The sequence below is a fragment of the Oncorhynchus keta genome, chromosome 25 (assembly GCF_023373465.1).
Source record: "Oncorhynchus keta strain PuntledgeMale-10-30-2019 chromosome 25, Oket_V2, whole genome shotgun sequence".
NCBI classification, from domain to species: Eukaryota; Metazoa; Chordata; class Actinopteri; order Salmoniformes; family Salmonidae; genus Oncorhynchus; species Oncorhynchus keta.
In genome coordinates, this window is record NC_068445.1 from 39,931,507 (window position 1) to 39,955,490 (window position 23,984).

A 23,984-nucleotide genomic window follows, 5' to 3' on the forward strand; every position below is an offset into this window, starting at 1 on the left:
CCCTGCACAATACAAACACACATCAATACAAAACTATCCAAATAAAATTATACATTTACAAAACATATCTGGTCAGATCCATGGCTGCTTTAGTTCCCCAATACAGTAGTTAAAAAGGACAACCTTTTCATGTAAAATCAAACTGATCCCCAACATGTTCCCAATTTTTTGGGGGGGGAAACCAGTCCTCTTTTACTATTGTTTTAGCGTTCTGTCTTTATGTCCATTAGTACACTTAGTTACACAATCCTTTTATGTCTTATCACTGTTTGTAAATGATGACGAATGCTTATAATGCATCGTAACCTGCCTGCCTGCCTGCCTGCCTGCCTGCCTGCCTGCGTGTTTGTGTGTGTGTCAGGCTGGACGGCGCTGCATGAGGCCAGTGCTGCAGGTTCTGAAGCTGTGGTCAAGGAGCTACTGCAGGCTGGGGCTGATGTTACCAGTAGAGGTCTGGAGGGCCTCACTCCTCTACATGATGCTGCTGCCTCAGGACACTGTAAAGTACGCTACATACTCTGATTGATACGATTGACCGACTTTCGTGGCTCACTCACGTTGATTATGATGTACTGACACTTGGATGTGTATTGTATGCCTGTTGAGAATCAAACAAGTTATTCCCAACTTCCTGTCTGAATATATAGTGCCCTTATTTTTTTGTGTGAATTGTGTGTTTTTCATCATCAACATTTCTATCAATATTGTTTGATAATGTGAGGCTGAAATGTACCCCCCCATTGAGACCCTCAGGTAGTGCAGCTCCTTCTTCAGTATGGCGCAAACCCGCAAGACAAAAACGCTCTGGGCCAGACCGCCGTGGACCTAGCCTGCCACGACGACATCAAACAACTCCTCTCCACATTCCCAGGACCTTTTGTCCAACGTGAGCAGCCTAGCGAAGCACCTAAACACAAGTATGGGTAGCTGCAGCCCAATATGGTGAACAGAGTGTGGGCCAGTGGGTGTGTCGAAAGAAGTGAGTGTGTGGAAAGCGAATCGGCTAATTGGGCAGATTTGTTGCCACTCAAGACAGTTTTGCGTTGCTGATCAGGTTGCACGAAAAGTCAATAAGCCGGCAACCAGTGCACCGGTGAGACCTGAGATCTGACCTTAATACCCAGTAGGAAGCTTCTGTTAAAAAGAAGAAATGCTATTGCAACCTCTTTGCAATAAGGAATTGAGACCAAAAGCTCAAGAGAAGTTTCAAGTGTTTAATACCAATGATACAGTCAGCTGAGTGCATCCATTTAGAAAGATCACAACACATTTTACACTCTTCCCTTGTCGGCGTCACCCCCTCAGCTATACATTTTATGGCCCCAATGAGTTTCCCTCTTTTCCCCTGTGGAATGTCCATGGTCCTCTCTCTGTGGAATGTCCAATGGTCCTCTCTCTGTGGAATGTCCATGGTCCTCTCTCTGTGGAATGTCCATGGTCCTCTCTCTGTGGAATGTCCATGGTCCTCTCTCTGTGGAATGTCCATGGTCCTCTCTCTGTGGAATGTCCATGGTCCTCTCTCTGTGGAATGTCCATGGTCCTCTCTCTGGAATGTCCATGGTCCTCTCTCTGTGGAATGTCCATGGTCCTCTCTCTGTGGAATGTCCATGGTCCTCTCTCTGTGGAATGTCCATGGTCCTCTCTCTGTGGAATGTCCATGGTCCTCTCTCTGTGGAATGTCCATGGTCCTCTCTCTGTGGAATGTCCATGGTCCTCTCTCTGTGGAATGTCCATGGTCCTCTCTCTGTGGAATGTCCATGGTCCTCTCTCTGTGGAATGTCCATGGTCCTCTCTCTGTGGAATGTCCATGGTCCACTCTCTGTGGAATGTCCATGGTCCTCTCTCTGTGGAATGTCCATGGTCCTCTCTCTGTGGAATGTCCATGGTCCTCTCTCTGTGGAATGTCCATGGTCCTCTCTCTGTGGAATGTCCATGGTCCACTCTCTGTGGAATGTCCATGGTCCACTCTCTGTGGAATGTCCATGGTCCTCTCTCTGTGGAATGTCCATGGTCCTCTCTCTGTGGAATGTCCATGGTCCTCTCTCTGTGGAATGTCCATGGTCCTCTCTCTGTGGAATGTCCATGGTCCTCTCTCTGTGGAATGTCCATGGTCCTCTCTCTGTGGAATGTCCATGGTCCTCTCTCTGTGGAATGTCCATGGTCCTCTCTCTGTGGAATGTCCATGGTCCTCTCTCTGTGGAATGTCCATGGTCCTCTCTCTGTGGAATGTCCATGGTCCTCTCTCTGTGGAATGTCCATGGTCCTCTCTCTGCGGAATGTCCATGGTCCTCTCTCTGTGGAATGTCCATGGTCCTCTCTCTGTGGAATGTCCATGGTCCTCTCTCTGTGGAATGTCCATGGTCCTCTCTCTGTGGAATGTCCATGGTCCTCTCTCTGTGGAATGTCCATGGTCCTCTCTCTGTGGAATGTCCATGGTCCTCTCTTTGTTTAGCCAGATGTCAGAATCACACCCTGTCCTTCTGTTCTGGGCCTGACCCAGCTCTCTGATCCGAGGCAATTTCCTCTTATCCGATTGGGTCGACCTTTCTAAATTAGCATACGCACAGTTTCATGGACTAAACTCAATTAATACTCACAGTAATCATTCACTAAACAGGGTACAAACTAAACTACAGTTTAACTTGAAACATGTTACATTTTAATAGAGTCCATCACTTCCTACCTGGTAAAACGGTCACGTCTCCGACGGTAGCTAACGTGACCATGTTTTTCCCTCCTGTGATTTTATTTAAAGTAGGACAGCAGCCTACACAATAAATCATTCATATTGTTAACCATCTAGATGTCACTTTGACACATGTACAAGTCTACTCAATGGGGAGGGCATGAACGGCAACAACCCCCGGGACACACTGCCCTTTGCTCCCGCTTGACACGCACTACTTGTCCGGCAGTGGCGTGGGAAGTAGCTACCTAGTAACAGGTTGACGGTCACAGTAAGCACACACATACAACGCAGGAAGCAACAGTACACCCATCATCAGTACTTTTAACTAAAATTAAAATAAACAATCTTCAGTTTTATAACTGAAAATGTACAATTATTTGTGGAAAATCGGAACAGTGAAATACGACTCAGACTCATCCAGTAGTCCACAATCTCTCGTGGTATGCTAGCTTAATGTAATGTATGTTAGTGGAAGAAAAGAAAAAAACACAGCTCAATCAAAACTGTCTAACCAAACCAGGTCCCTGGGCCCTCTCCTGGGTGCACATTTTGTTTTAGGCCCTAGCACTACACATCTGATTCAAATAATCAAGGCTTGATGATGAGTTGGTTATTTGAATCAGCTATGTCGTGCTTGAGCAAAAACCAAATCGTGCACGGGGGGCTGGGGAGCGGGGCAGGACAGAGTTTTGGAAACCTTGGTCTAACCTATAGCAGAGTGCTTTCGACCCACCCACTTCTATCCACACGTCCATTACTTTCCTTTGGACACACCCACTTCTATCCACACGTCCATTACTTTCCTTTGGACACACCCACTTCTATCCACACGTCCATTACTTTCCTTTGGACACACCCACTTCTATCCACACGTCCATTACTTTCCTTTGGACACACCCACTTCTATCCACACGTCCATTACTTTCCTTTGGACACACCCACTTCTATCCACACGTCCATTACTTTCCTTTGGACACACCCACTTCTATCCACACGTCCATTACTTTCCTTTGGACACACCCACTTCTATCCACACTTCCATTACTTTCCTTTGGACACACCCACTTCTATCCACACTTCCATTACTTTCCTTTGGACACACCCACTTCTATCCACACATCCATTACTTTCCTTTGGACACACCCACTTCTATCCACACATCCATTACTTTCCTTTGGACACACCCACTTCTATCCACACGTCCATTACTTTCCTTTTTACACACCCACTCACCCATAATCCGGTCACTATGATGAGCAGCAGCTACCCCCTTCTCTGTAACCAAGGTACATAACATTCTTACCAGTCTTTTGTAGACCTGGGTTTAAATACTATTTGAAATCATTTAAAATACTGTAGCTGCGCTTGATTGAGCTTGCCTATTGCAATGAAACCAATAGAACGATTTCAAATAGTATTTGAACCCAGGCACATTCCCAGCCTAGTACAGGCCACGATGCTGCAATATCGATTAGATGGTACGTTGACAAAAGTTCAATGGGGATATTTTTAGGCCTCAGATTGACAGGCCGGAAGTACTTTTTTTAAAATTCCTTTTCGGCTGTTACTATCCAGATTTACGCATTTGTTATCAGTTGTCAAAATTGACAACATCACTTTATTGATCATAAATATAATATTGATTTAAGATAAGACATGTACACACAACACTCTTTACAACATGTACATAAAGAGCAGGGTTGGGGTCAAATGAGGTCAGTCAATTCAGGAAGTTATTTGAATTTAAAATAAAAGTAATTTTGAGTATTGCGAAGTCATCGAAAATGTATTTTAAAAAACATTTTACAATAATTAAGTAACAATGTCAGTTTATTTTTTGTATTGACTGTGTTCATTTTGAATTGACCCTGATAAAGAGACATAGTGTTAGCTGCAACTCTTCACAATATCAGTTGTCCATGACCTGAGAGAATGTGGTATGTATTCATTCAGGAAGTTCCGCGCCCTCTGAGAGGCCCTCTGAGCGTTGTGGTGTCTCTAGGTCTGGGTCTGAGGGTCGCAGCAGAAGGAAGCCAGCTGGCCCAGCACGTCTTTGCTGTGAAGGCGACTGGGAAAGGCACAAAGCCAGACACACAGGTGTCAGGGATACAGACAGAGACGGAGAACGAGACAGGCAGCCTGGTGACATTCAGCCCAGACAGAAAGACAGCACCACTGAGACAGTAAAAGCTGAATACAGTACACACCTCTGAAAGTTGTAGAATAAATACTAGTTTAACATTATTCGGTTACAGTTAGTTCTTTAGGAATTTCTTTGAGAGAAAAAGAGAATATTTGAATGAGTACAACATGTTTTATTGTAAGAATGATCTAGCATTGGGTTGGATTCTGTGTCTAGTCCAGTCAAATCAAAGTTGATTGATTGTGCACACAGTTTAGCAGATTTTATAGTGCTTAAAGCCAAATGCTTATGTTACTAGCTCCTTACAATGCAGTAAAATGTCAACAAATACACAAATAATCCAAATTAAAAATAAATAAAACATCTTCAAATGTCAGAATGAATCCCAATTAACCCACATGGTACTGTAACAGTAATCCAAATGCAATTTAGTCATTATAAAATATTGGAACATTGATATGTATAATAAGATCCCCTTTGATGTTGTTTCTCTAGCTGCATCCCTCTGAAGCTATCACTACGGCTCTGGAGGATGTGGAGCGAAAGCAAGAGGAAATGTCAACCTGGAAATTAAATCATTCAGAGGATGCAAGAATAGCAGCAGAAGGTAAACTTTTTACATTTTTAGCCCTTTTTCATGGTATCCAATTGTTTTCATGGTATCCAATTGTTCTACTATCTCCCGTACGGGCTCGGGAGAGACAAAGGTTGAAAGTCATGCGTCCTCCGATACACAACCCAACCAAGCCGCACTGCTTCTTAACACAGCGCCCTCCAACCCCGGGAAGCCAGCCACACCAATGTGTCGTAGGAAACACCGTGCATCTGGCAACCTTGGTTAGTGCGCACTGCACCCGGCCCGCCACAGGAGTCGCTGGTGCGTGATGAGAAAAGGATTTCCCTACCGGCCAAACCCTCCCTAACCCAGACGACGCTAGGCCAATTGTGCGTCGCCCCACGGACCTCCCGGTCAGTTACGACAGAGCCTGGGCGCAAACCCAGAGTCTCTGGTGGCACAGCTGGCGCTGCAGTACAGCACCCTTAGCCACTGCGTCACCCGGGAGGCCCTGAAGGTAAACTTTTAAGGAGGCTTGACAATGATGCAGAGATGGCTAGAGAGAGAGAGAGGTCAGGTTCAGATCAGCTCCTGCATTTTTCAGCATTTTCTTTAAAAAAGATAGATTAAGAGTCAGATAAACTTAGATTTTTTGTCTGGAACACATACTGATTTTACCTCTACAACATAACCCCTACTTCAAATCAAAACTTAAAACCTACAACCTGATTTTGGTTCGGAATCACCTGGAAGGTTCACAACTACCAAGGATTTTTCCTATACAGCAAATTCTCTGGAAAACAACAGAAACCTGAAAACACCATCCAACCTGGAACTGAGTGAGTAATGCTTAGGCTGAAACTATATCTTATTTCCAAAAGCCAAGAAGAAAAATACACAACATTACTTTATAAGGACTGAATTCTAACATAATTCTGCCAAGCTTGATACAGCTTCAACTAGCACTGACGTGTCAAGTGAGAGGTGTCAAAGCCCATTAGCCCAACAATGGCAGGAGAGTCACACAGTCTACCCCAACCAAATGGAGAGGCCTTAGAAGCTCCCTCCCGCTGTTCAGAGGCAATTAAAATACAGTACCCTGTGCATGTAAAGAATGAGAAGTCAAGAAAAGATTACAAAATGAAGCTCCTTATGGAAAATCAAGAGACACTTTTTGCTGACTATTACAAAAATGGGAACATCAGCAACCTTATCTTCCACACAAACCATCCCCGGGCATGGCACAGTGCTATATTAGCACACTACCCCTCTGTTACGAGAGCGGGGATTACCGAGGGGTGGAAACTCAGAATACTTGATAACGAGGACTCTGAGTCATGTAATATAAATATCTATAAGTCCGGAACAGTGATCGTATGTCAAAGTAACCACAAACAGCTTCAGCTGGACTTTCACCTAATCAAAGTATTAGCCCAACAGGAGAAGCTCTCCCTTGATAAAGATACCCCCACCCCGAGCGGGTCAAACCAGAGCTCTTCATTATGTAACACCACAGACGAGCAACCCCAGCGGAGAGTCAACCTCCCAGCACGGACTACCACTCCCTCATTGAAATGAAGGACAAATTCACCCAGCTGGAGGTAAGACAGGTGGAGCTGGAACAGCAGGTGATTACACTTCAGTCAGCACAGACCCAGACAACAGTCCAGCACAACAACCTTAACCAGACCCGGAGAGCTGGAGGTGGACAGAGACATATCTGCACTCCTGTGGTGAGACAACTTCAACAGGAGAAAGAGCAGAATCAGGAGAAGAACAGAGCATTAGAGGAGAGGATCGGACTGCTGGTGGAGGAGAGGTTGAGGGGGATCCCATTGAGGGGGACGGAGGAGAGGTTGAGGGGGACGGCGTGTGACAGAGAACAACCCACTAGAGAGGTGGCCACCCCCACAGAGAAGCCAGCAGAACAGCCCACCCCAGCACCTGACAAAAGTTTCGACACCACAGCAGTCCATAGAGTCACCAGAACAGACAAATGAAGAACCACAAGCCCAGCTTCACCCCTCCGAGCACCCCCTGTCAGCCACCCTGAAGCCCTTCTTGGTTCACACCCACTGAGGACAAACACAAGACACAGATTGTACTACTTATGGACTCAAATGGGAAATATATAGAAGAAAAAAACTTTTTCCCAAACATAGTGTGTCTAAACTCTGGTGTCCAAACACCCAGCGTGCCCTCGACCTTCTGTCTGAGGACCAACTAGGTTCACCCAGCCACATAATAATACACACAGGCACAAACGACCTGAGAGCACAGCAGGAAAGGGTGGCAACAGCACTGAAGGGAGTGATTGAAAAGGCTTCTTCTACTTTCCCCAACGCACAAGTGGTTATCTCCACCCTGCTACCACGAAAAGACTTCCTTGCCACAATACAGCGGGTAAACGCAAGTATTTGTCAAAACCAAATGTTTTCCTGGCCCACCACTCCACCCTGGACTTGTTCTATGACCAGGTCCACTTCTACAAGGCAGCAGTGCCCACCTTTATGTCTCAAACGTATCCCCAACACTTCACACAGGAGCAACAGATCCTTCCACCCAGACCAGCGAGACACCCTCCCAGACCTGCAGGACCCCCTGACCTACACATAGAGGACCCACGCCAAGAGGAATTACATCCAGACCACAGTACACCCAGACACATCCACACCCCCACCCCAACCAATCAACCCCCCCACGTCAACCATGCCCACACCCCATTTAGGCCCCTCAGATCAGACCTATGCCACTCCTGCCCACCCCATGCACCCCACCCCGCAAAGACGGCCTCAACATGGAAGCCACACATACGCCCAGGTAGTGAGCGGGCAAACAGTCCCCCACTCTCACACTCGCCCAAGCCAATAGCATGTACCAGATTCAGCAGGCCTTCACACTTACTGGCCTGAGGCCAAACCACACGACCAACAACATTGGACATTCTATGGAACAAAAGCCTTCACTATATCATCCTGAATATCCAAGGCCTGAGGTCATCTGCCTTTGGCCTAAAGAGCAGAAACCCGGACTTCACCAAAGAAATCGGTAACACAGACATTGTCATCCAGCAAGAAACCTGGTATAGAGGAGACGGACCCACTGGTTGCCCTCTAGGTTACAGAGAGCTGGTAGTCCCATCCACCAAACTACCAGGTGTGAAACAGGGAAGGGACTCAGGGGGTATGCTAATTTGGTATAGAGCAGACCTAACTGTTCCATTAAATTAATCAAAACAGGAACATTCTACATTTGGCTAGAAATTCAAAAGGAAATTATCCTAACAGAGAAAAATGTCCTCCTGTGTGCTACCTATATCCCCCCACTAGAATCCCCATATTTTAATGAAGACAGCTTCTCCATCCTGAGGGCGAAATCAATCATTTCCAGGCCCAGGGACATGTACTAGTCTGTGGCGACCTAAATGCCAGAACCGGACAAGAACCTGACACCTCAGCACACAGGGGGACAAACATCTGCCTGGAGGTGACAGCATCCCTCCCACATATGCCCCCTAGGCACAACTATGACAACATAACCAACAAAAACGGGTTCCTGCAGCTCTGTCGCACGCTGGGTATGTACATAGTCAACGGTAGGCTTCGAGGGGACTCCTATGGTAGATACACCTATAGCTCATCTCTTGGCAGTAGTACTGTAGACTACTTTATCACTGACCTCAACCCAGAATCTCTCAGAGCGTTCACAGTCAGCCCACTGACACCCCTATCAGACCACAGCAAAATCACAGTCTACTTAAACAGAGCAATACTCAACCACGAGGCATCAAAGCCAAAGGAACTGAGTAACATTAAGAAATGCTATAGGTGGAAGGAATGCAGTTTGGAAACCTACCAAAAAACAATTAGGCAACAACAAATTCAATCCCTTTTAGACAATTTCCTGGGTAAAACGTTCCACTGTAATAGTGAAGGTGTAAACTTGGCAGTAGAAAATCTTAACAGTATATTTGACCTCTCAGCTTCCCTATCAAATCTAAAAATCTCAAATAGAAACCGAAGAAAATTAACAATAATGACAAATGGTTTGATGAGGAATGCAAAAATCTAAGAAAGAAATTGAGAAACCTGTCCAACCAAAAACATAGAGACCCGGAAAACCTGAGTTACGCCTTCACTATGGTGAATCACTAAAACAATACAGAAACACACTACGGAAAAAGAAGGAACAGCATGTCAGAAATCAGCTCAATGCAATTGAAGAATCCATAGACTCTAACCACTTCTGGGAAAATTGGAAAACACTAAACAAACAACAACACGAAGAATTATCTATCCAAAATGGAGATGTCTGGGTAAACCACTTCTCCATCTTTTTTGGTTCTATAACAAAGAACAAAGAGCAAAAACATATACATGATCAACTACAGATCTTAGAATCAACTATTAAAGACTACCAGAACCCACTGGATTCTCCAATTACATTGAATGAGTTACAGGACAAAATAAAAACCCTCCAACCCAAAAAGGCCTGTGGTGTCGATGGTATCCTCAATGAAATGATCAAATATACAGACAACAAATTCCAACTGGCTATACTAAAACTCTTTAACATCATACTTAGCTCTGGCATCTTCCCCAATATTTGGAACCAAGGACTGATCACCCCAATCCACAAAAGTGGAGACAAATTTGACCCCAATAACTACCGTGGAATATGTGTCAACAGTAACCTTGGGAAAATCCTCTGCATTATTATTAACAGCAGACTCGTACATTTCCTCAATGAAAACAATGTACTGAGCAAATGTCAAATTGGCTTTTACCAAATTACCGTACAACAGACCATGTATTCACCCTGCACACCTTAATTGACAACCAAACAAACCAAAACAAAGGCAAAGTCTTCATGCTTTGTTGATTTCAAAAAGCCTTCGACTCAATTTGGCATGAGGGTCTGCTATATAAACTGATGGAAAGTGGTGTTGGGGGTAAAACATATGACATTATAAAATCCATGTACACAAACAACAAGTGTGCGGTTAAAATTGGCAAAAACACACACATTTCTTCACACAGGGTGATTGGGGTTAGACAGGGATGCAGCTTAAGCCCCACCCTCTTCAACATATATATCAACGAACTGGCGGGCACTAGAAAAGTCTGCAGCACCCGGCCTCCCTGGAATCCGAAGTCAAATGTCTGCTGTTTGCTGATGATCTGGTGCTTCTGTCACCAACCAAGGAGGGCCTACAGCAGCACCTAGATCTTATGACAGATTCTGTCAGACCTGGGCCCTGACAGTAAATCTCAGTAAGACCAAAATAATGGTGTTCCAAAAAGGTCGAGTCACCAGGACCACAAATACAAATTCCATCTCGACACTGTTGCCCTAGAGCACACAAAAACTATACATACCTTGGCCTAAACATCAGCGCCACAGGTAACTTCCACAAAGGTGTGAACGATCTGAGAGACAAGGCAAGAAGGGCATTCTATGCCATCAAAAGAAACATAAATTTCAACATACCAATTAGGATTTGGCTAAAAATACTTGAATCAGTCATAGAGCCCATTGCCCTTTATGGTTGTGAGGTCTGGGGTCCGCCGCTCACCAACCAAGACTTCACAAAATGGGACAAACACCAAATTGAGACTCTGCACGCAGAATTCTGCAAAAATATCCTCCGTGTACAACGTAAAACACCAAATAATGCATGCAGAGCAGAATTAGGCCGATACCCACTAATTATCAAAATCCAGAAAAGAGCCATTAAATTCTACAACCACCTAAAAGGAAGCGATTCACAAACCTTCCATAACAAAGCCATCACAAACAGAGAGATGAACCTGGAGAAGAGTCCCCTAAGCAAACTGGTCCTGGGGCTCTGTTCACAAACACAAACACACCCTACAGAGCCCCAGGACAACAGCACAATTAGACCCAACCAAATCATGAGAAAACAAAAAGATAATTACTTAACACATTGGAAAGAATTAACAAAAAAACAGAGCAAACTAGAATGCTATTTGGCCCTACACAGAGAGTACACAGCGGCAGAATACCTGACCACTGTGACTGACCCAAAATTAAGGAAAGCTTTGACTATGTACAGACTCAGTGAGCATAGCCTTGCTATTGAGAAAGGGCCGTAGGCAGACATGGCTCTCAAGAGAAGACAGGCTATGTGCTCACTGCCCACAAAATGAGGTGGAAACTGAGCTGCACTTCCTAACCTCCTGCCCAATGTATGACCATATTAGAGACGTATTTCCCCCAGATCACACAGATCCACAAAGAATTCGAAAACATATCCAATTTTGAAAAACTCCCATACCTACTGGGTGAAATTGTGTGTGCCATCACAGCAGCAAGATTTGTGACCTGTTGCCACGAGAAAAGGGCAACCAGTGAAGAACAAACACCATTGTAAATACAACCCATATTTATGCTTATTTATTTTATCTTGTGTCCTTTAATTATTTGTACATTGTGTATATATATATATATATATATATATATATATATATATATATATATAATATGACATTTGTAATGTCTTTACTGTTTTGAAACTGTTGTATGTGTAATGTTTACTGTTAATTTTTGTTGTTTTTCACTTTATATATTCACTTTGTATGTTGTCTACCTCACTTGCTTTGGCAATGTTAACACATGTTTCCCATGCCAATAAAGCCCTTGAATTGAATTGAATTGAATTGACACTTTCATTGAGTATTGGCTTGAAATGTCACTCCCATTGGTTCCTTCCCTATATATGTCACTCCCATTGGTTCCTTCCTATATATGTCCCTCCCATTGGTTCCTTCCCTATATATGTCCCTCCCATTGGTTCCTTCCCTATATATGTCCCTCCCATTGGTTCCTTCCCTATATATGTCCCTCCCTTTGGTTCCTTCCCTATATATGTCACTCCCATTGGTTCCTTCCCTATATATGTCACTCCCTTTGGTTCCTTCCCTATATATGTCCCTCCCATTGGTTCCTTCCCTATATATGTCACTCCCATAGGTTCCTTCCCTATATGTCACTCCCATTGGTTCCTTCCCTATATATGTCACTCCCATTGGTTCCTTCCCTATATATGTCTCTCCCATTGGTTCCTTCCCTATATGTCCCATTGGTTCCTCCCTATATATGTCCCTCCCTTTGGTTCCTTCCCTATATATGTCCCTCCCTTTGGTTCCTTCCCTATATATGTCCCTCCCATTGGTTCCTTCCCTATATATGTCCCTCCCTTTGGTTCCTTCCCTATATATGTCCCTTTGGTTCCTCCCATTGGTTCCTTCCCTATATATGTCCCTCCCTTTGGTTCCTTCCCTATATATGTCCCTCCCTTTGGTTCCTTCCCTATATATGTCCTCCCTTTGTTCCTTCCTATATATGTCCCTCCCTTTGGTTCCTTCCCTATATATGTCCCTCCCATTGGTTCCTTCCCTATATATGTCCCTCCCATTGGTTCCTTCCCTATATATGTCCCTCCCATTGGTTCCTTCCCTATATATGTCCCTCCCTTTGGTTCCTTCCCTATATATGTCCCTCCCTTTGGTTCCTTCCCTATATATGTCCCTCCCTTTGGTTCCTTCCCTATATATGTCCCTCCCTTTGGTTCCTTCCCTATATATGTCCCTCCCATTGGTTCCTTCCCTATATATGTCACTCCCATTGGTTCCTTCCCTATATATGTCACTCCCATTGGTTCCTTCCCTATATATGTCACTCCCATTGGTTCATTCCCTATATATGTCCCTCCCTTTGGTTCCTTCCCTATATATGTCCCTCCCTTTGGTTCCTTCCCCAGGCGTTATTGTTTCTGTTTCATGTCCGTGTTTCTTTTGTATTATGTTCCGTTTTATTTATTTGAAGGTATCTAGCTGGTTTATGTTAACTTTGACTGTGTTGACGAAAATGACAGACCTTTCAAAAGTTGAATACAACTTTATCATCAAGTGACTTGACACCTACTTTGCCAAAGCGATTTAGAGTTATTAAACGGAGTGACGAGTGTGTTATGTTAATATTGTCAAAATTATGCTTCTAACAACCTTCAGAATTAAAAAAATATATTATAATGAAATATGCAAAATATGCATGCCAATATATTAGGCAATTAAGAGTAGGCAAAGTGATGGTGTAAGGCGACAATTATTTCAAATGTTTTACCATTGCAACATTCGATGTACAGTCACATTCACCGTGGTTCTCTGGAGCGTTGGTTATTCCACATACTTGCTACAATGTCAATCAGCGTCATCACTATCTTTCCTTTGCGGTACCTCAAGCTGTCGTGATTACCAGCTGAGATAAACTTTTTAGGAGTTGATTTTACTCCTGGCTCAGAGTTTGTCAGAGCACTGGCTTAGCATCACCACCAAAAACCAACGCTGAGCTGGGAGGTTTTTGTTGTCTTAAAACAAGTTTTGTGATTCATCTCTCCAGAGAACCTTTCTGACATACCCTCACCTACTCATTTGTTTAAATTTCCCTGTAGACAAATTGACGATGGCGCTATCAGAGATCCAGAGTGTTCTGAATGTTGTGCTGGAGAAACAGCAGGCAGAGAAAGATGACCTCACCAAGAAGTACAGGTCTGGAAACAACACGGCTTTCTATTGCTTCACAACATCTTGAGTTTCAAGTTTATGATGTTTTGTACACACACACATGCACCCCACCCAAACACACACACACACACACACACACACACACACACACACACACACCAGCATCCTGAGTGTGATGTTTATCAAGCTCTGCTGTGTGACTCAGCTTATTGGTGAGTCAGTGACTAAAGCAAACAGTGGGGTGCATAGAATTAAAGAACAGAAAGGGTGACCTTCTTGTCGTGCGAAAGCATTTTGCAAAGCTTAAACCTCATCATTAATAATTCTTAATTATGAAACCTCATTATAAAACCTCATATGTTGCGGCGTCACTATAGCCTGGGGTTCTATCCCACAAGCGGCTGTGAACCGGAGTCCCATTGGGCGGCACACAATTGCCCCAGCGTCGTCCAGGTTAGGGGAGGTTTTGGCCGCGGGGCTTTTCTTGGCTCATCGCGCTCTAGCGACTCCTTGTGGCGGGCCGGGCGCCTGCAGGCTGACCATGGTCATCAGTTGAACGGTGATTCCTCCGACACTTTGGTGCAGCTGGCCTTCAGGTTAAGCGAGCGGGTGGTAAGAAGTGCAGTTTGGTGGGTCATGTTTTGGAGGAAGCATGACTCGACCTTCACCTCTCCTGAGCCTTTTGGGGCGTTGCAGCGATGAGACAAGATCGTTATCACGAAGGGGGGATATATATATATATAAATAACTCATTAAAACATTATTAAACCTCATTATAATCTGGCAGCATGATTTAATTTGAAACTTTTCTTCAACAATGTGCGTTATAAAGAGGCAGCTAGATGGTGAAGTGTGATTCATCCCTCTAGAGAACGTGTTTCCACTTCTCCAGAGTCCAATGCCGGCGAGCTTTACACCACTCCAGCCGGCGCTTGGCATTGTGCATGGTGATTTTAGGCTTGTGTGCGGCTGCTCGGCCATGGAAGCCCATTTCATGAAGCTCCTGACAAACAGTTATTGTGCTGACGTTGCTTCCAGACGCAGTTAGGAACTCAGTAGGGAGTGTTACAAACGAGGAAAGACTATTTTTACTCACTTCAGCAAATTGTTGATCCTAGGCGTTTCCACTTCACAATAACAGAACTTACAGTTGACTGGGGCAGTTCTAGCAGTGCAGAAATTTGACACACTGACTTGTTGGAAAGGTGGCATCCTATAACGGTGCCACATTGAACGTCTCTGAGCTCTTCAGTAAGACCATTCTACTGCCAAAGTTTGTCTATGGAGATTGCATGGCTGCATGGTTGATTTTCAGCCACACCTGTGCCAAATCCACTCATTTGAAGGGGTGTCCACATCATTTTGTATATATAGTGTATCTCTGTGGGGGTCAACATGTATTAGGGTCAGTACTGTAAAGGTTCATTATGAGTTATGAGTTTATTATGGGAAGAGTTGAGCATCCAGGGTTTGTCTGGTAAGGGTAGATACATTCCTAAAATACTTTGTTGTATGGATAATACATGGATAAGTTATTCTCCTTCAACTTCTCTTCCTCCTCATCTTCCTCTTCTTCTCTTCCTTCTCCCCGTCTTCCTTTCCTCTTCCTTCTCCTCCGTCTTCCTTTCCCTCTCCTCTTCCTTCTCCTCCTTTCCTCCTCTTCCTCCTCCTCCTCCTTCATTTCCTCTTCTCCCTCCTCGTCTTCCTTCTTCCTTTCCTCCTTCCTCCTTTCCTTCTCCTCCTCGTCCTCTCCTCTTCTTCTTCTCCTGCAGGATAGCGTCAGACTCGTTCCGGCAGGGAGTGCTGCGTAGTCAGCTGACTTCGTTGGCGTCGCGTCAGAAGAGGCTGCTGGGTATCCTCCAGAAGCAAAGCGACCTCAAGCTCCAGCTCCGCACCTGGAAGGGCCCGACCCTGACTCAGCACTCCCAGACAGGGAGAGATCAGAACATCTCCCACTCATCAACCACCACTTCCAGCCCTGCTCCCTCAGAAAGGAGCCTCGCAGGCAACCAGGAGGGGAGCCACGCTTCCCCCTTGTTTAGCTCTACTGGTAGTCACGACAACCGAGACAAACAAGAAGGTAGTAGCCAGACATCTCAGGTAGCGCCGCCTCGAAAACATCCAACACAACACCGGGATGACAACAACAAAAACAACACTACCTTTCCATCACAACAAGGAAATAGAAACAGCAAACCACAACATGGAAACACCCTTGACATGGGAAGCAATGTGTTACAACAATGGACGGCCAGTGATGGAGAAGAGAACAGGAAGTTGATCGGGCTCATCAAGAAAGGGGTCATCACACCAGGAGAGGATGTACTACAGCTGATGTGGAGGGTGAGGCAGGGCTGGGGGCAATTCCATTTAAATGTAATCAATTCAGGAAGGTAAGTTCGATTCACATTGTCCTCGTTGTTTTCGATGAGGAACGTCATACACAGTATATATTTCGTTAGAAAGGTCCATTTAACATTCATATAAAATCATATATTTCCTAATATTTCAATGGAATGGTTTAAATGATATGGCCATATTCTGTTCTGTCTTCCAGGGCTGTGTCCACCAGGCGTCTCTGCTCCTAGAAGGCTGGATCAGAGACAGCGTCACGGGCAGAGAGTTCCAGGCCCCAGAGCTCTGGGTAGCGGCTATCCTGGGAAACAACATCCCTGTTTCCTCAGCCTACGCCTGGGACAAGGTCAACACTACACTACAGTCTTCCTGAGTCACTAAAACACACCTAGTGCTACACAAAGACGACAAACACATTGATCATTTAATGTGACAAATCTTAGAATATTTTGCACTGCATTTCCTTGACTGCATACCTTGCTGAAAATGATGTTCAGGTAGCCTAAAGTTAGTTCTCTTTCTCCCCACCTAAAAGTGTGTGTTGCTTTGGGGACCTTTGCACCCCTGTCTGGGAATTAATCTAGGAAAGACCTGAGCCCAAGCTGGTAGAGAAGTTAGCCCCAGTGCTTGAAATGGATTGAAATAGGTGTTTGTACTTAATTTGGGGTGTTAACTCAACGGTCGAACATAGCAAAACACATCACATTCTGGAGAACTGGTACAGTGTTTTGTTACTAAAGTTTTCATAAGAAAAATAATGAAGTTGACTCATTCCTAATGATCTGGCTGAGTTTCAGTTTGTTCTGTGCTTATTTAATTGGTTTAAATATTTACTTTGGAAACGGAAACAGATCGAGTATTTGGATTTATCTTGATCTCTTTGACCATGATCATATCAAAACCTTCTCTCTTACATAAGAAGAAACACACACACACACACAAAAACACTTGCCAGGACTATTGACGTTGGATTGTCATCTCCCTAGCGATGTCTAACAAACTGTAGAACTGTTGGCTGTCGTGGTCAACATACTGAATCTTATCTGATTCTAGGGCGTGTCTGCTGTTCTAGACTTGTTGGTGCATTGTGGGCCGTAAAGCTGAATGTTGTCTTGGCTGACGAATGCTGCTATGTGGTACATTGAAAGAGGATTGCTTCATAAGATAGACATAACCATCTATAGATTTATAGTGATTTTATTATTGATTTCAAGGGGATAGCTGAAGCACAGTTAGAGGACAGCTGAAGCACAGCTAGGGGACAGTTAGAGGACAGCTGAAGCACAGCTAGGGGACAGTTAGAGGACAGCTGAAGCACAGTTAGAGGACAGCTGAAGCACAGCTAGAGGACAGCTGAAGCACAGCTAGAGGACAGCTGAAGCACAGCTAGAGGACAGCTGAAGCATAGCTAGAGGACAGTTAGAGGACAGCTGAAGCACAGTTAGGGGACAGTTAGAGGACAGCTGAAGCACAGTTAGAGGACAGCTGAAGCACAGCTAGAGGACAGCTGAAGCACAGCTAGAGGACAGCTGAAGCACAGCTAGAGGACAGCTGAAGCATAGCTAGAGGACAGTTAGAGGACAGCTGAAGCACAGCTAGAGAACAGCTGAAGCACAGCTAGAGGACAGCTAGAGGACAGTTAGAGGACAGCTGAAGCACAGTTCGAGGACAGCTAGAGGACAGCTGAAACACAGCTAGAGAACAGCTGAAGCACAGTTAAAGGACAGCTGAAGCACAGCTAGAGGACAGCTGAAGCACAGCTAGAGGACAGCTAGAGGACAGCTGAAGCACAGTTAGGTGACAGCTGAAGCACAGCTAGAGGACAGCTGAAGCACAGCTAGAGGACAGCTAAAGCCTAAGAAGATAGACCCTCCGCTCTGCACTCTTTGACTACTTCCGGCGCCGACAGAGATGGCCGCCTCGCTTCGCGTTCCTAGGAAACTATGCAGTTTTTTGTTTTTTTACGTGTTATTTCTTACATTAGTACCCCAGGTCATCTTAGGTTTCATTACATACAGTCGAGAAGAACTACTGAATATAAGATCAGCGTCAACTCACCATCAGTACGACCAAGAATATGTTTTCGCGACGCGGATCCTGTGTTCTGCCTTACAAACAGGTCAACGGAATTGATTCCATGCAGCGACCCCAAAAAACGACTTCGTAAAAGAGGGAAACGTAGCGGTCTTCTGGTCAGACTCCGGACACGGGCACATCGTGCACCACTCCCTAGCATTCTTCTTGCCAATGTCCAGTCTCTTGACAACAAGGTTGATGAAATCCGAGCAAGGGTAGCATTCCAGAGGGACATCAGAGACTGTAACGTTCTCTGCTTCACGGAAACATGGCTCACTGGAGAGACGCTATCCGGGGCGGTGCAGCCAACGGGTTTCTCCACGCATCGCGCCGACAGAAACAAACATCTTTCTGGTAAGAAGAGTGGCGGGGGCGTATGCCTCATGACTAACGAGACATGGTGTGATGAAAGAAACATACAGGAACTCAAATCCTTCTGTTCACCTGATTTAGAATTCCTCACAATCAAATGTAGACCGCATTATCTACCAAGAGAATTCTCTTCGATTATAATCACAGCTGTATATATCCCCCCCCCAAGCAGACACATCGATGGCTCTTAACAAACTTTATTTAACTCTTTGCAAACTGGAAACCATTTATCCGGAGGCTGCATTCATTGTAGCTGGGGATTTTAACAAAGCTAATCTGAAAACAAGACTCCCTAAATTTTATCAGCATATCGATTGCGCAACCAGGGGTGGTAAAACCTTGGATCATTGTTACTCTAACTTCCACGACGCATATAAGGCCCTGCCCCGCCCCCCTTTCGGAAAAGCTGACCACGACTCCATTTTGTTGATCCCTGCCTACTAACAGAAACTTAAACAAGAGGCTCCCACGCTGAGGTCTGTCCAACGCTGGTCCGACCAAGCTGACTCCACACTCCAAGACTGCTTCCATCACGTGGACTGGGACATGTTTCGTATTGCGTCAGATAACAATATTGACGAATACGCTGATTCGGTGTGCGAGTTCATTAGAACGTGCGTTGAAGATGTCGTTCCCATAGCAACGATAAAAACATTCCCTAACCAGAAACCGTGGATTGATGGCAGCATTCGCGTGAAACTGAAAGCGCGAACCACTGCTTTTAATCAGGGCAAGGTGTCTGGTAACATGACCGAATACAAACAGTGCAGCTATTCCCTCCGCAAGGCTATTAAACAAGCTAAGCGTCAGTACAGAGACAAAGTAGAATCTCAATTCAACGGCTCAGACACAAGAGGCATGTGGCAGGGTCTACAGTCAATCACGGACTACAAGAAGAAACCCAGCCCAGTCACGGACCAGGATGTCTTGCTCCCAGGCAGACTAAATAACTTTTTTGCCCGCTTTGAGGACAATACAGTGCCACTGACACGGCCTGCAACGAAAACATGCGGTCTCTCCTTCACTGCAGCCGAGGTGAGTAAGACATTTAAACGTGTTAACCCTCGCAAGGCTGCAGGCCCAGACGGCATCCCCAGCCACGCCCTCAGAGCATGCGCAGACCAGCTGGCCGGTGTGTTTACGGACATATTCAATCAATCCCTATACCAGTCTGCTGTTCCCACATGCTTCAAGAGGGCCACCATTATTCCTGTTCCCAAGAAAGCTAAGGTAACTGAGCTAAACGACTACCGCCCCGTAGCACTCACTTCCGTCATCATGAAGTGCTTTGAGAGACTAGTCAAGGACCATATCACCTCCACCCTACCTGACACCCTAGACCCACTCCAATTTGCTTACCGCCCAAATAGGTCCACAGACGATGCAATCTCAACCACACTGCACACTGCCCTAACCCACCTGGACAAGAGGAATACCTATGTGAGAATGCTGTTCATCGACTACAGCTCGGCATTCAACACCATAGTACCCTCCAAGCTCGTCATCAAGCTCGAGACCCTGGGTCTCGACCCCGCCCAGTGCAACTGGGTACTGGACTTCCTGACGGGCCGCCCCCCAGGTGGTGAGGGTAGGCAACAACATCTCCTCCCCGCTGATCCTCAACACGGGGGCCCCACAAGGTGCGTTCTGAGCCCTCTCCTGTACTCCCTGTTCACCCACGACTGCGTGGCCACGCACGCCTCCAACTCAATCATCAAGTTTGCGGACGACACAACAGTGGTAGGCTTGATAACCAACAACGACGAAACGGCCTACAGGGAGGAGGTGAGGGCCCTCGGAGTGTGGTGTCAGGAAAATAACCTCACACTCAACGTCAACAAAACTAAGGAGATGATTGTGGACTTCAGGAAACAGCAGAGGGAACACCCCCCTATCCACATCGATGGAACAGTAGTGGAGAGGGTAGCACGTTTTTAGTTCCTCGGCATACACATCACAGACAAACTGAATTGGTCCACTCACACTGACAGCGTCGTGAAGAAGGCGCAGCAGCGCCTCTTCAACCTCAGGAGGCTGAAGAAATTTGGCTTGTCACCAAAAGCACTCACAAACTTCTACAGATGCACAATCGAGAGCATCCTGGCGGGCTGTATCACCGCCTGGTACGGCAACTGCTCCGCCCTCAACCGTAAGGCTCTCCAGAGGGTAGTGAGGTCTGCACAACGCATCACCAGGGGCAAACTACCTGCCCTCCAGGATACCTACACCACCCGATGTTACAGGAAGGCCATAAAGATCATCAAGGACATCAACCACCCGAGCCACTGCCTGTTCACCCCGCTATCATCCAGAAGGCGAGGTCAGTACAGGTGCATCAAAGCTGGGACCGAGAGACTGAAAAACAGCTTCTATCTCAAGGCCATCAGACTGTTAAACAGCCACCACTAATATTGAGTGGCTGCTGCCAACACACTGACATTGACACTGACCCAACTCCAGCCACTTTAATAATGGGAATTGATGGGAAATGATGTAAATATATCACTAGCCACTTTAAACAATGCTACCTTATATAATGTTACTTACCCTACATTATTCATCTCATATGCATACGTATATACTGTACTCTATATCATCGACTGCATCCTTATGTAATACATGTATCACTAGCCACTTTAACTATGCCACTTTGTTTACTTTGTCTACATACTCATCTCATATGTATATACTGTACTCGATACCATCTACTGTATGCTGCCCTGTACCATCACTCATTCATATATCCTTATGTACATATTCTTTATCCCCTTACACTGTGTATAAGACAGTAGTTTTGGAATTGTTAGTTAGATTACTTGTTGGTTATCACTGCATTGTCGGAACTAGAAGCACAAGCATTTCGCTACACTCGCATTAACATCTGCTAACCATGTGTATGTGACAAATAAAATTTGATTTGATTTGATTTTTCTCATTTTGCTTGGAAAGCAAAAACACACACACACACACACAGGGTAAAGGCATGGATATGTTTACAATAGCTATGTAATGGTTATGGAAGATGGAAGGGCTTTATCCTGGATGGATGCTCATGGATTAAATGGTGCTAAAGGGGGGTCTGCTGTCAGTCATTGGTTCAGGTAACCCACAGTCGCCTCTCTCTACATATATAATGCAATGGTTTACATCTATAAAACATTAACCCATTGTTGTTGCCTCCATCGGTTGTAGATTGATTGTGTCACTCTACTGTCTTGTCAGTGTGCCATGGTCACAGTGGCCTGGTTATATGCCACATTAAATATGGTGGGAGAAAGTAATGCACTTGTGTTGGTGCTCGCTCGCGCGCGCGCGCACACACACACACACACACACACACAAACGTACACACATAACACATACACGTACACACACACACACATAACACACACATCTCCTCAATAACATTACAGAGTTTCCAATTCTTGAAATGGTTTGGAAACCCTTGTCTTTGTTTTGACAGGTGACGTACGGAGACAGGTCTCTGTCTGGTTACTTACTGGGCGTAGTGGACGTGACAGCCCCAGCAGCACAGAACCCTGCCGAATCCACACACCATGATGGCTCCTCTGCTCAGCCTCAGGATGTCCCCTCTGCAGGGGCACCCCTCTCAGGTCTGTCAGTTGGTGATTATCCTATACAGCCTGCTAATTGACAGGTTGATTATCCTATACAGCCTGCTATGTGACTGGTTGATTATCCTATACAGCCTGCTAATTGACAGGTTGAATATCCTATACAGCCTGCTTTGTGACAGGTTGATTATCCTATACAGCCTGCTATGTGACTGGTTGATTATCCTATACAGCCTGCTATGTGACAGGTTGATTATCCTATACAGCCTGCTATGTGACAGGTTGATTATCCTATACAGCCTGCTATGTGACAGGTTGATTATCCTAAACAGCCTGCTATGTGACAGGTTGATTATCCTATACAGCCTGCTATGTGACAGGTTGATTATCCTATACAGCCTACTATGTGACAGGTTGATTCTCCTATACAGCCTGCTATGTGACTGGTTGATTATCCTATACAGCCTGCTATGTGACTGGTTGATTATCCTATACAGCCTGCTATGTGACTGTTGATTATCCTATACAGCCTGCTAATTGACAGGTTGATTATCCTATACAGCCTGCTATGTGACTGGTTGATTATCCTATACAGCCTGCTAATTGACAGGTTGATTATCCTATACAGCTTGCTATGTGACAGGTTGATTATCCTATACAGCCTGCTATGTGACTGGTTGATTATCCTATACAGCCTGCTATGTGACAGGTTGATTATCCTATACAGCCTGCTATGTGACTGGTTGATTATCCTATACAGCCTGCTATGTGACTGGTTGATTATCCTATACAGCCTACTATGTGACTGGTGATTATCCTATACAGCCTGCTAATTGACAGGTTGATTATCCTATACAGCCTGCTATGTGACTGGTTGATTATCCTATACAGCCTGCTAATTGACAGGTTGAATATCCTATACAGCCTGCTATGTGACAGGTTGATTATCCTATACAGCCTGCTATGTGACAGGTTGATTATCCTATACAGCCTGCTATGTGACAGGTTGATTATCCTATACAGCCTGCTATGTGACAGGTTGATTATCCTATACAGCCTGCTATGTGACAGGTTGATTATCCTAAACAGCCTGCTATGTGACAGGTTGATTATCCTATACAGCCTGCTATGTGACAGGTTGATTATCCTATACAGCCTGCTATGTGACAGGTTGATTCTCCTATACAGCCTGCTAATTGACAGGTTGATTATCCTATACAGCCTGCTATGTGACTGGTTGATTATCCTATACAGCCTGCTATGTGACTGGTTGATTATCCTATACAGCCTGCTATGTGACTGGTTGATTATCCTAAACAGCCTGCTATGTGACAGGTTGATTATCCTATACAGCCTGCTATGTGACAGGTTGATTATCCTATACAGCCTGCTATGTGACAGGTTGATTATCCTATACAGCCTGCTATGTGACAGGTTGCCTAGTGTCTCTAACTCTTACCGGCTGATGTTAACTATCATTGTTGTTTCCTCTGAGAGAGTGAGAGGAAGGGAAGGGAGAGAGAGGGAGGGGGAGCAGGGAAAGAGGGATGGAGAGAGAAGGGGAGGGAGGGGGGGAGCGAGAGAGAGGGGGAGAGGGATGGAGAGTGAGAGGAAGAGAGGGAGATAAGGGATGGAGCGAGAGAGTGAGAGAGGGGTGGAAGGGAGAGGGAGG

General features: G+C 45.2%; 1 protein-coding gene across 50 annotated transcripts in view; it reads left to right on the plus strand.

Annotated features, from left to right (window-relative positions):
- Nucleotides 1-23,984, plus strand: part of LOC118357956 (uncharacterized) — a 69,257-nt gene that overhangs the window by 43,604 nt on the left and 1,669 nt on the right. For all 50 annotated transcript variants that reach the window (XM_052479323.1, XM_052479325.1, XM_052479332.1 and 47 more), the window contains 8 exons: nucleotides 362-504; nucleotides 754-886; nucleotides 4,643-4,872; nucleotides 5,328-5,439; nucleotides 13,862-13,958; nucleotides 15,707-16,277; nucleotides 16,492-16,635; nucleotides 22,201-22,351. In XM_052479323.1, coding sequence (XP_052335283.1) covers nucleotides 362-504; nucleotides 754-886; nucleotides 4,643-4,872; nucleotides 5,328-5,439; nucleotides 13,862-13,958; nucleotides 15,707-16,277; nucleotides 16,492-16,635; nucleotides 22,201-22,351 — 1,581 coding nt within the window. The remainder of the gene's footprint in view (nucleotides 1-361; nucleotides 505-753; nucleotides 887-4,642; nucleotides 4,873-5,327; nucleotides 5,440-13,861; nucleotides 13,959-15,706; nucleotides 16,278-16,491; nucleotides 16,636-22,200; nucleotides 22,352-23,984) is intronic.